General features: G+C 32.3%; 3 protein-coding genes and 1 long non-coding RNA gene across 4 annotated transcripts in view; 2 read left to right on the top strand and 2 right to left on the bottom strand.

Annotated features, from left to right (window-relative positions):
• LOC131843046 (histone deacetylase 4) overlaps positions 1–5,148 on the bottom strand; it is a 152,749-nt gene extending 147,601 nt beyond the window's left edge. Inside the window, exons 1-2 of the mRNA XM_059191637.1 lie at positions 4,876–5,148; positions 3,556–3,599 (exon numbers count right to left, since the gene is read on the bottom strand). Coding sequence (XP_059047620.1) covers positions 3,556–3,589 — 34 coding nt within the window. The 5' untranslated portion in view covers positions 3,590–3,599; positions 4,876–5,148. The remainder of the gene's footprint in view (positions 1–3,555; positions 3,600–4,875) is intronic.
• A 1,151-nt stretch (positions 5,149–6,299) lies between these two features.
• On the top strand, positions 6,300–7,953 carry LOC131843057 (uncharacterized). Its single transcript, XR_009357515.1, has 2 exons — positions 6,300–6,431; positions 7,884–7,953. It is a non-coding gene; the product is annotated as an uncharacterized LOC131843057 (long non-coding RNA).
• A 3,770-nt stretch (positions 7,954–11,723) lies between these two features.
• LOC131843054 (transmembrane protein 222) lies at positions 11,724–14,165 on the bottom strand. Its single transcript, XM_059191648.1, has 4 exons — positions 13,940–14,165; positions 13,426–13,636; positions 12,667–12,797; positions 11,724–11,849 (listed from the first exon to the last, which is right to left on the bottom strand). The coding sequence occupies exons 1-4, from the start codon at positions 14,071–14,073 to the stop codon at positions 11,771–11,773; spliced, it is 555 nt and encodes a 184-aa protein (XP_059047631.1). The 5' UTR covers positions 14,074–14,165; the 3' UTR covers positions 11,724–11,770.
• Positions 14,166–14,567: 402 nt separating this feature from the next.
• The window catches only part of LOC131843055 (structural maintenance of chromosomes protein 1A), a 28,106-nt gene continuing 25,507 nt past the window's right edge, over positions 14,568–17,166 (top strand). Inside the window, 6 exon segments of the mRNA XM_059191650.1 lie at positions 14,568–14,694; positions 14,799–14,919; positions 15,327–15,426; positions 15,830–15,978; positions 16,197–16,365; positions 16,780–16,992. Of these exon segments, the coding sequence (XP_059047633.1) occupies positions 14,568–14,694; positions 14,799–14,919; positions 15,327–15,426; positions 15,830–15,978; positions 16,197–16,365; positions 16,780–16,992 (879 nt within the window).

Consider the following 17,166-nt stretch of genomic DNA (forward strand, 5'->3'; position numbering starts at 1 on the left):
GAGCAGCATTGTTGGGCATGAAGACTCTACTAAGATGATCTGCAAAAGCTTCAGCTTTACACTGGCCTGTTTTAGCCCACTTTCCGTCGTGTTTCCTAAGAGGTGGCTTGTGATATAATGGTCGATTAAAGTTTTTACTTGCTTTCCATAGTGAGTAATTAGATGCCTTTGTGGCAGTCAGTCCTTCTAAATAGGTCTCTATTGCGGCAGTATTAGCCTCAGAAATCAGGGCTTTTAGTTCTTTGGTTGCTTTATTGAGCAGTTTTTTGTCACTAGGGTGTCTACTAGTATGCCACACACGCCGAAGTCTCCGCTTTTCAAGTATTTTAAAACGTATACTTTCAGAGTATACTTTGCGTTGTGGACGTTCAGTAGATTCAGGAGTACACATCCAACAACTTTCTTGAATTATTGTAGTTATAAATTTAGTTGCATCATCAATGTCAGATTCAGTTTTAAGTGCAATTTTTAGATCAAGTTTTTGGTTTACAAGTTCACGAAAAGAGTTCCAGTCTGTTCTTTTATTATACAATTTTGCTTTTATATCTGTATTAAGAACAGTATTTCCTACTGTCAATATTACTGGGACATGATTAGAATGAGCATCCAAGCATGTCTTTATCTGGTAGAAAAGTCTAGATAAGCCCTTAACGACAAAGAAGTCTATGACATCCGGTAATCTATTGGGATCAGCGGGCCAATTGGTAGGCTCTGCAGTAGAAATTGTGACAATATTATTCCTGTCTAGGCTCTTCTTAAGTTCTCTACCTCTCGTATTGGTTAATCTAGATGCCCAATGAACATGCTTTGCATTCTCTCTCGCGGCCCTAAGGTATCAAATAGGTCATCATATTGCTCGTTTGTTATTTTATGTTTAGGAGGAGAATAAATCGCAGAGACATTGAATGTTCCGTTTCGATCTTCAACCGCAATAGAGGCTGCTTGTATGTGGGCTTTTTTAAATTGCGGAAGTTCGTAGTGATGTATGCCACTTCTCACGATAATGGCAGCCCCAGCATGTCCTGTACCGTCGGGATGATTGGTAGCATATATGTTGTATTTCTGTATTCTAATACTACTGTTTGCTGTAAAATGAGTTTCGGATACTAATAATATGTCTATGTTGTGAGTATGTAGTAGAGCTTCAACTTCTTCTTTATTTGGAGATAGCCCGTCTAGGTTCCAAGTAGCTATTTTAAGGGAAGTCATTTTGTAATTTTAGACACTAGCGTTGTTATGAGGTTGATTAAAGTACTCATCTGTTGTAATATTAGATCAAATTTTTCTGCTTGTTTTAAAAGCATTTCTTCCACTGTTTTATTTGGTGGTATTGTTGAAGTCACGTAATCTACATCTTTAGTGTTTTTGCTGAGTCTCAATACATCTGAGTATTTCATGTGTTTATTAACATCTGGATTTGGGCTTGCTCTTACATCAAAGTGCTGTGGTGGAGGTTGAATGTTTATATTGAGTCCTGTTTTAGCATTTTCTCTAGCCTTTATGTGTGACTGCTTATTAGTTTTTCTTTTTAGTATTTCTCTGTATACCTCACAGCCTTTGAAATTGGCTGGATGGGCACCGAGACAAAGAGCACATTTTGCAGGAGTGTTACGGTCGGTCTTTGGACATTTAGCCGTTTTATATATTTTGAAATGGCCTCATGCAATAGTTTTTAGAGTGACCATATTGCTGGCATCTTTGGCATTGTACTATTATATTCCGTTTCCGTGGGTCTTCTATAGTTACTGACTGATGATGAATGTATTTAATATTTTTTACCAATTTATTATTGGGATCCTGTAAAAGGTTAGCAAAAAATGTGGAAGTAGGTTTCTTTTCAGGTCCATATATATTATTTCCCCTACCACTTTGTTCCCCGTCTCTTCTAGTGCTTCTTTAATTAATTTAATTGGTGTTGTGTGATGAAGATTTTTAAACAATTCTATAAGACCGTTTGTCTTTTCTATTGAATGTATGTCCAATAAGACCTCTTTCCCTTACAACATCAATTACCTTCTTGTATGCTTCCACATTAGTACAATTGATCCTTAATTGGTTTTGATTTACAATTTTAAATGTGAAATCTGCTTTATTCACAACACTTTCTAAGAGTTCTGTAAGCTTATTGACATCATCAATACCATACAGGATAATTGGTGGTGGTTTATTGACCTTGACCGTTTTATTGTGTTCTGTGGGGTTATCTTCATTTTCATCAATAGAAACATCTATGTATGCTTAAATCTTTAAAATTACACAACGGAGTTTGAAGCAGTTGTTTTTAATAGATAGCGATCAAGAGCAAGGTTTATATATATACTGCATGTACACCCGTGCGACGCCGGGGCGAGTAGCTAGTTACATTTATAACATAGTGACTAGTTGCCAAGTTCATTGTTATATGATTAATGTTACATTACATTTACAGTAAGTGTCCCTTTTAAGTATTTTTGCAGTTGTTATTATTTAAACCTTAATAATAACCGCAAAGAAAATTTAAATTAATGAACATAAAATAAAATAAATATTTCATCTTTCCAGGGATGGCGGAAGATGGAGGAGGCTTTTACCCAGGCCACAGAATAAGAAAAAATAATAAACCAAAAAAAAGTATAATGTAAAAAAATATTATATGGAAATTAAAAGCTATAAATAATAATAATATTCCATCGTCACATGGAATATCTTGTTCCTCTAATAGTTATTATATGTCATGCAATCAGTCTTACAGACTATAAACATATTTGTTGATCATATCAAATCTCATGAGAGGTGACTCTGCATTGAGCATCCAGCCTCGGATATTGCAGCTTATGCCAGGTAATTGAAGTCTAGTATTGTACATCTCTTAAGACATGCCATTTCCTACGATTAAATAGAAAAGTGACATTTTTCAAAATTAGAAGCTAGAATTGCCACCTTTTAGGTAATAAATAAATCAACTAGCTTTTGCCCGTGCCTTCTCTAAAATTTCTAAACATCTCTCTGGAATTTTTCAGAATCCTTTCTTAGAGGATGCCTACGTCATAGTAGCTTTATGCATGCAAGTCCCAGCCCGATTGGTTTAAAATTGACAAAGTTTCATACAAACTTTCTCCCCTTATTTTATCCCCTTGGGGGTAGAATTAATCAAAATCCTTTCTTAGCGGATGGCTACGTCAAAGCATCTACCTGCATGCCAAATTACAGCCAGATCCGTCCAGTGGTTTAGGCTGTGCATTAATAGATCCCTATGTCAATAAGTCACTTTTGAGTTATATATATTTTGATTAAATTAACCACACCATCTTAATCATTATCTAAATACTTTTAAAATAATATATAATACTTATGTGTAAATTTAAAACTTTAAAGGAAAAATATAATTTAAATAAATTAAAAAAAACTTAAATTGCTTGTCTTCTAAAAAAATTTACATTTTGAATACTGCCCTTTTTCTATTTAACCAACGATTTACGTCTCTTCAGACATGCCATTTCTATTTCTATTGATATTAAACTTATATAGGTATGAATTTGTGAGTTCAGATAGTGAACAATTAATATTAAAACATACCTGAGCTGTGTGAAGAGTTACAATCATCTGACATTTTGGATTTCCTGAAAAATAAATAATTAATATTTGTAGGTAAATTAAATTACTATTTGTAGGTCTGTATAAATTCTAACAAAAGTTATCGAGAAATATTTAAGGTACATAAAATAAATTGTAGATTATTTTGAAATTGCATTATAATACAAAATAAGAATCATAAAATTATTCAATAATATAATTTTACTATTGAAGAGTTATTCCATACTCATTAAAATGTGTTTAATTCTTATTGTAAGCCTAAATAAAGCCTAATAATAAATTTCCAATTAATGTAAAGAATTTAACAGATTTTTACAATATTTTAATATATTATTACATAATAAGTATAATAATACTATACTGTGTTTTTTAAGCAAATAAATTATTATTATTATTATTAAGTATATGTAACAAATTAAACCAGGTCTGAAGCTTTTGAAAATGGTAAACAATGAAAAAAATACTTATACATCTGTACGAGTCTCTACATGCATATAAATATAAATACGGTACCATGCACCAAAATATCAATTTTTTTTACAATTTTTGTCTGTCTGTCTGTCTATTTGTTCCGGCTAATCTTTCGATTTCTGATAATAATCTTTCCGAATAATCCGATTTTGACGGGACTTTTGACAGGTAACTGAAGTAATAAGGAGTAACTTAGACTATTTTTATTTTAGAAAAATAATGTTAAATTCCACATGGACAAAGTCGCAAGAACAGCTAGTCACATCATATGAATATATTTAGGACAACTATATAAATTAACTTTTAACTCAATACTACAATTTTGAGGGTATAGTAAGATATCTATTAGAAATTTCAACTATTTGTTTATACCTTAAATATGATATTAATTAATAAAATCTATTTATAAATGGAACATTGTATCATTATAGACATATACAACTATATACTGAGTGTATTAAACTTTGCTATTAAATAATTATGTTTAATAAAACACGACAACAATGTAAAAATCTTAGTTTTGTCACTCATAATAAATAATAATAATAGCTACTTTAACTAATATGGAACAGCTGTTTTCTAAATCCATTATTTTAAATATACATTATGTACAGTAATTCAGTTTATGAGCATAAACACTTTGGATTTTTATATCGTGAATAGAAAACTATTGTTTGAATATACCGCGCGTAATATCACACAACGAAACAATAACAACAAAACAAAAATATAAGCAATTATAATTAATTATTCTTAGGCCTTGGTTTCGAGTCAACAAGGACCACGTTTTTTCACTATGGAACATACGATTTATTGTACTTGTAGACTTACGAGTTAGGTTTCGTATTCGTTGTACAGCTGGTATACGATACTCAGATCCTCAGATGGCACGTAACAGTTCAACACACACAGATAATCACATTTTATACGACATTAAACGATCAAAACATTTCAAACAATATTCGTGTGAACATATATTAATATTTCCTTAAAACGAATTAAAACGTATGTTTTGATGAGAATTTGACTGACATGAATTTATTATATTTAATTATTTAACATTCATTGCCTTGTGCGTTTGATTTGATGATTTGTAAATACGGTCATGTTTTTGTAAGTTTTATTGGCTGATTATATACTTATTCGAAAGTGACAGTACATCCACCAATAGAAGTCTCCGGTTTGTACTTGTGATGTGAAATAGATATGTCATTATGTATAGGACCAATGAGATATGTATAATTTGACATTTTTGATGTCAGGCATATACACATAGAGGCAAATAATAGTAGTAGTATATTTTATTCACAAGTGGATAGGAATAGAGGCAAATAATTCGTGTCAAGAGAAATAGTTGATTAAATAGCAGTGGCTCTTTTTAATACCATAGGAATCACGAGACAGGAATATTCAATATTCCTGTAATTTTGCAGCATAGTAATATAAGAAATAATAGAAATATACATGTATGGAAAAACAATAACTGTATAGATGTCTGAAATAAAATTCAGCGCATAAGAAATCGCAAATTTTAATTAAATGGTCATAGTAACTACCCCTTGCACTCTCTTAGTCTCTTTCTTAGAGTGCTTAGTTATAATGAAAACTAGACTTAAAATATGATGGTAACCCTGTGTCAGTCAAATTGTCAATGTCAAATTATTTTTCTCTGTTCTGTAAAATATATCTAATGAAATCATGTGTAATTCTGTTTTAATGCGTCATAAAATTGTTTCAGTTCTCTCAATTTCTTGCTTTGTTGTAAAATTGTGAATCTTATAGTCATAAGTAGATAATTAAGAAATAATAAGACGTAAATATTGTTACAATATACCTGTGCTTTATGTGCTAAGAAGCAGAATGTTTTCATCCATATTTGGGAAACGAAAATCGCCGGTGGAAGACGTTACGCCTCCAATTCCTGGCCCGAAAGCTGATGACTTTGTTATAGTCGACCCATCATCACCTGGCGGCAGTATATACCCTAGCGTAAGCGGCGGCACATTGCCAGTGATCTCTCCTAAAAGACCTGCACCTCCAGCCCCAACGATGAAAAAAGCAGATCAAATTTTCCACTACTTGCAAGGTGTCCCTTTCTCACTATGCCGCGAGTTGCAAATGGCTTCGAATAAAGATTCCTTCGCGTCGGAAATTGCAGACCAATTGGCTTTTATGACAAATAAAGTGAATCTGAACAGTTACGAATATGAATTTTCACTCGAGAGAAGTGTATTGAAAGAATTAGAATCATAGATATGACTACAGTTTTATATTTGTATTGTTGTTTATATTTTCGTATGTAAGTAATGGACATGACCTTGAGATAAAACCTGCTGGATTGATTGGAATAATTTGTCAAGGAATATCCTTAGAAAACTGGTATAATTGTAAGTATAAACATTACATATTCTTTAACATATGTGTAGTCTTTTTTTATGGATGAATGTAATAATTATAATTAATAGAAATAGAAATAATCTTTATTCAAATAAACTCATTACAAGCACTTTTGAATAGTCATATTTTGATTCTACCACTCATTCGGAATGCAGATTCATCACAAGAAGAATGAGCAAGAAACTTGTGTGTTGCTCTTTTTAATAGATGTTTTTTTTTTATATAAATAATTACAGTATAACAAGTAAGAGGCATGCGATAATCAACATAGAAGTTGCTACGCACTCATTATTAATGTAATCAGATAATATTGTCAGTGCTATGGATTGAAAGTTTTTCTATAAAAACATTATTATCGTTAACGAATTCTTCAATTTTATAGTAAGCTTTTTTGCAAAGGAATATATAATAATAAATAAATAGTTCTGGACACTTAACACAACACAATTTAGTCCTGTGTTAAGCAGAGCTTGTGTTATAGTTACTAGGCATCTGATATAAATACATATTTTTTTCCTAAATATATACTTATATAGAAAAAATATGAATGATTGCATCAAGTGAGGAATTGAAATCGGGTTCGATTCCTCACATGGCTCAAACATTTGTATTCATGAGTATGCTTGTTTGTATCGGTCTGGGTGTTTTCAATGTATAATATGTACATATTTACAAAAAAAATCTATGTATTTGTATCAGGTATCTCTTAAATTAGAATAAATATCCCCATAACACAAGCTTTAGCTAGCTTAACTTGGGTCTAGATGGCATTGTGTGAATTGTCCCGAGATATTTACAACATGTATATGGTATAAATATAATCTCGGGACAATTCACACAGACACAACAGGGCAATTGAGAGGCTAAATGCAGACAGAAGAACATACAATGCCCATGTATATTAAAACAAAATACATACAGTTTTTATCATATAATAATTCAGTCACACAATAATTAAATTTATAAAATTATATTAAATACATTATGATGCTTAATTACTAATACCAATTGCATATTAAAGTCAAACAAAATGTAAAAATAAATACATTTTTTCCTCATGTAATGAAACATTGATATAATAAAACAAGTTTAATTTTAAAACATTAATTAATATTTATTTTAAATGTGTAATCATGTTTTTAATTATTTATTATAATTTATTATAGCAGTGTTTCCCAAAGTTGTCTATATCAACCCCCAGGGTCTATGACAAACTGAAAGGAATCTACGACAGCAATCATCTTGTTGTTTTTACTTTATGTTTTTAACTTACTTTACTACAGTTAGAAATTTACAAAAAATCAATACCAGGTAAGAATAGGGGAATCTACCCAAAACCGAAAAATATGACAAGGGGTCTACAACACAAAATAATTTGGGAACCTCTGATATACAGTCATTTGTTTTAGACGTAATGACAGTAATTTATTATTTTGTTTCAGATGCAAAATCAACATAATCTTTGAAACATCATGGTACCAACACATATATATAAATGCAAGAATATAGATACATATATAAAAAAACAAGGGTTATCAAGATCACTGAAGATACTTTGACGTTTACAATATATTCTGTATTGCTTTATTTACTCTTTTATATTTTAGTAACAAATCTTAATCTTATATCTTATATATAAAATTCTCATGTCACAGTTTTCATTCCCATAACAGCTTGACCGATTCTCATGAAATTTTGTGAGTGTATTAAGTAGGTCTGAGAATCGGCCAACATCTATTTTTCACCCCCTAAATGTTAGGGGTAGTCCACCCCTAAATTTTTTTTTTTAAAGCAAAACAATGTTTGACAGTACAGCTAGTGATATTATAAACGCAAAAGTTTGTGTGTATAAATGTTTGTACTCTTTCACGTAAAAACTATTGAACGGATTTTGATGAAATTTACAATAATATAGCTTATGCATCTGAATAACATATAGGCTATATTTTTTTATTGAATTTCAATGCGGGTGAAACCGCTTGCATGGGTAGTAAGTAATACAATATAACTAGACTTAAAATAGATTAAAATATAATAGTATTATCCTTAAATAATAATCACAAGTATAGTTTGGATGTGACAGGAAGCCATAGCTCTAGTCATTGATGACTACGTAACATTCAGTCTCAAAGTAAGTGTTCTTGTGATGTTTTTCAGTAATAAATAAATACTATTAAATGCCGACATATTATAATATTGTACATAATTAAAGTTATTTTTAGTGTAAGAATAAATATACGTAATAAGATAACAATATTTGCTGTAAGTCGAATGCTATGTACATCATAAATAATTATTTCAACATACTTCTGCTCTATTTACACTCAGTCCGAGTGGGCAGAGAAGTGAGCAGCGCGAGAGTGGAAACACTTCCCATGCCATTGGCGCTGCCCGGCGCTCCCTCGATTGTCGGTTTTTCGTGCGCGAGTCAAAGGACTGGCAGCGCGAGTGGCAGCGTGTTTTTACATTCAGCCCTCTCGCTCAGTTGTCGCCCGGCAATATTGTAACGGCTGAATGTAAACGTAGCAACATATTACGTTATGTATCATTATGCTCCTTGAAATTACTGGCTATACTTCTTACAGCAAGTTTTGTTATGTAAAAACAATAATTGTAGAATGTAAATAAAAATATAAAACATACAATTATGACTTTTACTTTAAATTTATTTTCATCATCAGCCCACTGCTGTTCACAAATGATGTCCAGCAGTGGACTGCAGTGGGCTAATAACAAATCTATTTACTGATTTTATAAAAACAGCGGACTACACATGTTCGCAAAATCTCGTATCCATCAGGCAAGAATTGGCCTACAGTCATAAGTCCTTCAGCTGGTTTAGAGAGCCACCTGCACTCGTACCTTATCGTTCTGCGAGGCTGTAAAGATGGCTCCCGCTAGCAGCATTACAATAGTTCAAAAAAATCTTACGCATGAGACAATTTAGGGCGCTGCCACCGCGATTCCGTGAACATCGCCATCGGTTTTGGAACATGTGTACACCGCTTAACAAAGAAGTAAATAAAAAATTCCTTTTAAGTTTAAAATTAATCTGTGCATGGATGTGTAAACCGCTTAACAACGAAGTAAATAAAAAAATCCTTTTAAGTTTAAAATTATCTTTCTTAATTATCTATCTGTGCATGGTCAGACTCATACTTAAAAGTATATATCAAGTTTAATGATTGATAAGTCATTCAACAGGGGAAGGGTTAGTAGTAATATGGACTGTTGACCCCATGTCAGGTTAACCTCTACACAAGTTCCCCCTGGAAGCCATTATGATAAATTCCTGGTGAATTTGTCACGATGGGCGAACAGAGCTGACCTCATGCTCATCTTATTATCCTCGTGGTCCGCCAGCGTGAACCGTTAACGCCGACGGGTGACGGACGTACAGACGGACTCATTATAAACCATTAAAATAAAACCTCAATAAACAAAATTTACAGATTCTCAAATTTTACAATATGAATTTTCATATTTTCTTCAAATATGTAAGTCTAAAAATCGAATAAAACATCTTGTTGTATGCGTTAAAGCTGCTTTCTGTTTGCTTTGGGAGAAGTGGAAATTTTGTACTTAAATTTAAATGAAACGACGTTGTGTCTTCACGGTTGTATTTTGGCGACTGATTGTAATGTATACAAACGGTGGCCGGCCGGCAGAAATACACATAACTATAACTGCGGTCCAATATAGACCAACCACATCTGTTACAGTATTTGTTATAAAAATCCACCGAAACGCCTTGTTCGATTTTTATTAAATTTTTGGCATTTATTTGATAAGGGTGGGTCTACCTAGAAATAAAGGTAAGTCAAAACTATTTGCCGGGTCAGCTAGTATTCTATATATTTTGAGCCAGCTATATATGTCAATGAAGTACATATATGGCTATTTTGAAGTACTATACAGTGCAGTCAGCAGCTTCCCTTGAGAACCAGCAAAACGCTCAACTTTTGCTCTTTTTAAATGCATATACATATAAATTTACCTATATATATAATACCGTCATCACCATAAGGGCACACGGGACTCGTGCCCAGGGCCCCATTCTTAGGGAACCCCTGAAGGACTGTAAATTTTTCCCACACATTTATTCTCAAAACATTTTTGTCGGGCACACTACACTTTTTACAAATCAGTAATGTTATTAGAAGGTACAAGGCATATACTGCGCCATTATATCGATTACTTCGACTATTCCTATATTCTTGTACCTATACCTAATGAGCTTCTTTTTATCTTAACAAAAGATTCCCGACTTCTTGGAAAGGAAAATTGTGCCCAAGGGCCCCAGGCTAGTTTAAGACGATGGTGTATATATAATAAAATAAGTAATTGTAAGAAATTATGAGTACATATACTTTTGCACTATAAAATATAATAAATGCCATTCTTGAATATGATACAATAAAACTGAAATAGTACAGAAATGTAAATGAACCAATGATTTACTCCAATGCACCACGCAATCATTTTTATTAGACTATAGTTTAATGACCAAAATGCCACTCAAAAAAAAACTAACATGTGGAATGTTGAGATATGCCTAGAAAATAACAGATCAAACACTGGGAGTGTGCTTACAGGAATAATCTCACATATTGTGATGACTCTTCACACTATATGTGCATTCCGTTTCCGTATGAACAGTAGAATAAAAAAAATGTCACTATTTAAAAGTGCTAATGTTACGTTTTTTTGAATAAAGATTATTTCTATTTCTAGATTTTATATGGAGGACATGGCTCATTCTTAACTAGTTCTATTTTCCTGTGTGAGCTTCTTATGTGTACCATCGAAAAGTCATATTAAAAAAAAATAGGTTTATAGGACAAAAATATTAAATAAATTGAGGATAAACACTTAAAATATTTAAGTGTTTATCCTATGTATATATCAAATAATAAATGAGTATTATATTAATAAATTGTGAAAATTATATAATGAAAATATATTTAATTTTTAAATATAGTATAAATCAAGGAATATAAGTGATCACTGTCGCAACATAAAATAAATGTTTTAAAAAATAGAAATAATTAATTCAATGTCATTACATACATAATATCTCTTCTAAAAATATACTATTATTAACCTATGTTATCCCACTGCTGGGCAAAGGATTCCCTCAATTCCCTCCCTTAAATACATATATATTTAAGGGATTCATTTAAAAGTCATATAATTAAACACAATTATAAATAAACCAATCTGTTTCACCTCAAAAGTTCATTTATCTTCTTGATTTTCGTGGCCAGTCTAGAAATTCTAGAATATTCATAACCAGCACCAACATTACACGATTGTAACAATGGCTGCATTATGTGAGAGCTGTTAGTCCACAAATGAACACAACTATGATCAGGAACGGTACCCATGACTTTAGGAATGCACCAAAACTAAAACAAATAAATTAGGGTTACAGCCACACCTAAAATGTCTGTGGGGTCCATGCACAGCTGCCGCTGATCATATTAATAAATATGAAGATATGAGTATTCAGAAATTAAATAACATTAAAACATTATTAGATTTTTATGACGAACTGACAAGAAACTCAGCTCATTTCATTTTCAAATGCTATACATGTTTATATTAATACAGATTCATTTTTAAAGTCAAATTTGGGAAAATTGAGTGATCTCCAGGAGAATAGATCAGTGTTTGTAACCTGAACAGACCACTCCCCCACAAGGAGCACCCTTTCATGAGTATGAGGACAGATGAGCCAACCATCTTTGCACTCAATCATGCTAGAGGGAGCATGGGAGGAGTTTCTTCTGTCAGCCCCTAGTAGTAGTGATGAATGTTGATTTATTTTATAAAATGCACTTCAGTATAACGATATGCATCAACAAATATAAGATACTTGTAATATAATATTATTATAATTATTAGTTTTAGAACTTAATAAAGATATATTAATCCAAAATCTTTATATATAAAAATTATGTGTCATGTTGTTTGTCCACAATGTCTCTTAAACTACTGATTGCAAAGTTTATTTGCACATTGTGTGCAGTTTGATCCAACTTGAAAGTTAGGATAGCTTACATATCAATTTATTGTTGTAATTTTATTTTATTTAAGAACCTTATCCACTTCAACGAGTGGCCAGATCTGCTAGTTTATAGCCTATACATTAGTAAGGATTACAGCCTTTTTATAATTAAAATAGCACTGTAAATTTGATCAATAATTATGTGTAACACTTACCTGACATATTTTGAATATGGTATCATGTAAAAGGCCAATTTGACCATATTCCAATTTTTATGTCCATTGTAATTCATTATATTTAGAGCTGTTGCGACATGGGAATGGCAGTTGTCATAAAATATTATGTGCTGAAACAACAGTTATAATTTTTATCCTGAAGCTTTTTATTAATGTAATTTCCACAATGATTTAATAAATAAATATATATATGTTATTTATGATTATCATATTATAAAGATTCACAGACAGTGCCTGAGAGCTGACTCATTGGACCAGCAGCATAATTTTAATGGAAAACAACCATTAAAATATAGAGTCAGATTGGACTATTGTTTAAAAATAAACAGATTGCATAAGCAGTATACAAAAGGCAACAAATATTATCACTATTGCATTATAAACTTTTTTTTTTCGGACTACTCTAATGCTGTTGGCTACAGCTGGCCTTTTCAGGACAATAGGAGAATAGAAAATGCTCAGACCGATACAAATAAGTCATACTCATAAATACAAAGGTTTGCACTGTGTGAGAAATTGAATGCTGTTGCCCACATTTGTCCTTTACAGCTTCACTGGGGCGATATATAGGGGGCGAGTGCAGAAGGCCAACTCCTGCCTGATAGATATGAGTTTAATCTGAGGGCACCACTAGAGGTTTGAAGCTCGGCTCAGGCAGTTCTAACATTAATCAGTTAGTTTGAATTGGATGGGAGATCGATCAAAGGGTGCATTATAAACATAGTAAATTATACATACCATTCTTTTTTTATATATTTCTGAAGCTTCAGCTACAGCAGCGTCCCATCCAGCTTGCCCATTGGCTGCTTTCTGTGGTGACAGCTGCCAGTATTTTGTGGGGTTTCCAAAAGCCATCAGATCCTCAGACACAAAGTATGGTCCCGCAAAGTCTCTTATAACGCCGGTCGACATGCAAATACCCATATGACCAAGGAATGGGAATATCCATCTGGATATTAAAGAATATTATTCAGAACTAATCTATTTCTAAAAGACAGTATATATAAAATAATAATTAGAAACGATTCTGCTTTTAATCAGACATCTTACTACGGGAACATCTTTTGACGTCCTTCGTTCTACAAAACGATATTTTATTTGTATATCGGTTTGTAGTTTGTTTCTCTCATAAGGAGGATTACAACATAATGTACACACAGATTATTTTATTAATGACCCAGGAATTTCTCTATGCGGCATGATTCAAATTTCATAAAATGTATAGAAAATGAAGAGTAAATGTAAAACTTACGTTAAAACAGGAATGGGTGTCCAGACAATACAGTAGGGATACCTAGATCGTTCGTGGTCGATAGGATCCATTAGTACGGCCTGCTCAGTATCGTTGATATCAATTGGGCTAACTGGACTATGATCACCGTTCATTATTAATCATGAAATGAGAATAATGGTATAACTTATTTATTTCATATTCCGATAAAGGAAAAATAAACAAAATATATGTCTGAACTTCTGAAGTATACAATTGACTGACGGTTCGATTTTGCTTTACAATAATAGATTGACACATTAGAATGACATATATAATCACATGGATAATAAAATTCAAGGGCCAAGGAACAGTTGATTTTGTTTTACAAATTCGAAAGTAATGAGTAATATATTTGTTTATTAAAATTATTATTATATACAAGTTACTTTAATTATTTAAAAATACCTTATATGTGAAAAATTCACATTTATACGTTTAGGGTCAAAATGTAAAACTACTCTGTGTAATGAAGCAAACATGACAGCTAACGGTCACAGAGCACTTAATTTAACCACCATTTTTGTTTGTTGTCACACGCAACGCAAGATATGTTTGGCGCTAATATTTATTATTATTTATTCTAGTTTGATTTACTAAGAAAAATTCTATGTGATCTACCAAAATGCCTGCGTTTCTAAAATATATTGATATGGAAAACTTCAAGTCCTATCGCGGTCATCACCGCATAGGTCCTCTGAAGTCCTTCACCGCTGTTGTCGGACCCAATGGTTCAGGTAAATGCTGTTATATTGTACTTATCTTCATGTAATTAACTTTCTAGTAAGTTCATTGTTATCGTTCATGACACTGAATAAATAATATTATATTCTTCTGCCAGGTAAATCAAATTTTATGGACGCAGTAAGTTTTGTTATGGGTGAAAAGACGTCTCTGCTACGTGTAAAGCGTCTTAGTGATCTGATTCATGGTGCGTCTATCAACAAGCCTGTTTCTAGAAGGTAATTATTGATATTTACTGATGTATTATAATATATGTGGTCCTGTAAGTATAATATATGTGGTCATAGTAGTCATAGTAGGTAGGTAGGTCATAGTAGGAGTGTATCAGATTGTTACTAATTAGGACTTTTCTCTCTATTGTTATCAGTGTACTCTGGTAGGTCATTTGCTACCCCTTAGTGCACCATTACAAAAATTAGAAATTAATATCTAAACCATATAATAATTTCTAGGATATTTCCTATAATAGGCCAAAGATCTGTGGCACCTGATCAATATATATACTCTGAATTGAGCTTATAATGTATTGTAATTTACTTGCATATTTTGTAGATTTCCTATAGGATATGAATTATAAATAAAGTTACTACAAATTTTAACAAATGTTAAATATTTTACTTTGCAGTGCTTCAGTGACTGCCACTTTTGTGCTGGAGGATATGACAGAGAAGCAGTTCCAAAGGTCTGTTAATGGACAATCATCGGAGCATAAAATTGATGGGCATGTAAGTAAAATATAATACCTAAAATAAAAAAGTAAAATTATTTATTTCATTATTTACAGTTCTAATATCACTTTTTTGAGTAATATTATGTTTATTAGAGAAGGAGCTAAATAGATATATTTTCTACTAACCTATTAGTTACAACTTTCAAGAAAATATCTATTTAGATAGACTTTTGTGGATGTTTCATACAAAATAAAATGTAAAATTATTTATTTCATTATTTATAGTTATATCATATCACTTTTCAGAGTAAAATTATGTTTAGAGAAAATATCTATTCAGCTACTGGCTCTAGAAATAATTATTAATATTCATAGATAGACGATTGGAGGATTAAAAAAAGATAGAAAAAAAAATATTCATGGTTATTAATAGAAAATTGTTTTTTTCAACTTTACAGTCGGTCTCCGTGTCTATCTACTTGGCGGAGCTGGAGAAGTTGGGCATTAATGTGAAGGCAAAGAACTTTCTGGTGTTCCAAGGAGCAGTTGAGAGTATTGCCATGAAGAATCCTAAAGAGAGGACTGCACTCTTTGAGGAGATCAGTGGGTGCGTTCATTTATGTCATATATTTATGTATTTCTAAGGTTTCTAAAGTTCTTGAATAAAATAATATCTATCCTATCGTTCAAGTTACATCAAATTGCATGTAATGTGCAAATCAAATTTGCAATTGATTCAGTAGGTTAGGAGACCATCACAGACAAACAAAGTGACACATAATTTTTATAGGTTTTGTAATCCTTTATATCATCTCATACTCTTAGGTCAAGTGTACTTAAGGAGCAATATGAGGCCTGTCGTGGTGAAGTGAACCGAGCAGACGAGGAGGCTCAGTTCTCATACCAGAAGAAGAAGGGTGTGGCTGCAGAGCGGAAGGAAGCCAAGTTTGAGAAAGAAGAAGCTGAGAAGTATACCAGACTGAAGGAGGAGCTGGTGAGATAATATTCTTTCATTGACCTTAGAGTTCAGATTTGCATTCTTTGCAACTATACTCCTCCGAAACAGCTTGACCAATCCTGACCAAGATGTCATTGAAGGTCGACATTCAGGCCTCTATATTTTTTTTTCTTTTTTTTTATTGGGTGGTTTGGACTATTATCAGATACCTGCACCTGTAGCACAAGGAAGATATTTCGTTCATGCATGAGTGGGCTACAACCACATGCAACCTACATAGATCTATTGTGCTCGCCCAAATGATAGTAAACATGACTAAAAAAAAAATTTGTGGTTTTAGGTCAATTTTTCAAGAATAAACGCTCTGCTCAACATGTGACCTGGTGTCACATGTTCCAAGAATTTTCATCATCAAATTCATCATAAAAAATTAGTATGAATTTCTTGCAGGTTGAACAAAAAGTGGAACTCCAGCTGTTCCACTTGTATCACAACGAGAAAGAAATTCAGAATAGTGAGGAGGAGGTGCAGCACAAGCAGTCGGAAATGGCTAAAGTGGAGAAGAAGAGGCAGAAGGCAGAGGATGCTCTGAAGGATAAGAAGAAAGAAGCTGGCACCATTCAGAGAGAGTTGGCCAAGATTGAGCAGGACATTAGAGAAGCAGTGAGTATAATTATACTGCATCTTCATTCACATAATCATGACTGAAATGAAAAATAGCTTATATACTTCGCCATTCTAATTTATAATGAGACTAGCCGTATCCTGCAACATTCCGCACTTGAATTTAGGTAAAAAGTATGTGTTATTGTATGTTACGATTTAACTGTCATCCCA

Source organism: Achroia grisella, unplaced genomic scaffold (genome assembly GCF_030625045.1).
Source record: "Achroia grisella isolate CSIRO2021 unplaced genomic scaffold, CSIRO_AGI_Agris_v1 utg2727, whole genome shotgun sequence".
NCBI lineage: Eukaryota > Metazoa > Arthropoda > Insecta > Lepidoptera > Pyralidae > Achroia > Achroia grisella.

What these genes read in the sequence shown, in the direction of transcription:
- LOC131843054 (XM_059191648.1), bottom strand. Translation starts at nt 14,073, where the DNA reads ATGAACGGTGATCATAGTCCAGTTAGCCCAATTGATATCAACGATACT. An exon ending in AAATATATAAAAAAAGAATG is followed by an intron (nt 12,798 to 13,425) that starts GTATGTATAATT and finishes CTGTTGTTTCAG; the next exon opens with CACATAATATTTTATGACAA. An exon ending in CCATATTCAAAATATGTCAG is followed by an intron (nt 11,850 to 12,666) that starts GTAAGTGTTACA and finishes TATTTGTTTTAG; the next exon opens with TTTTGGTGCATTCCTAAAGT.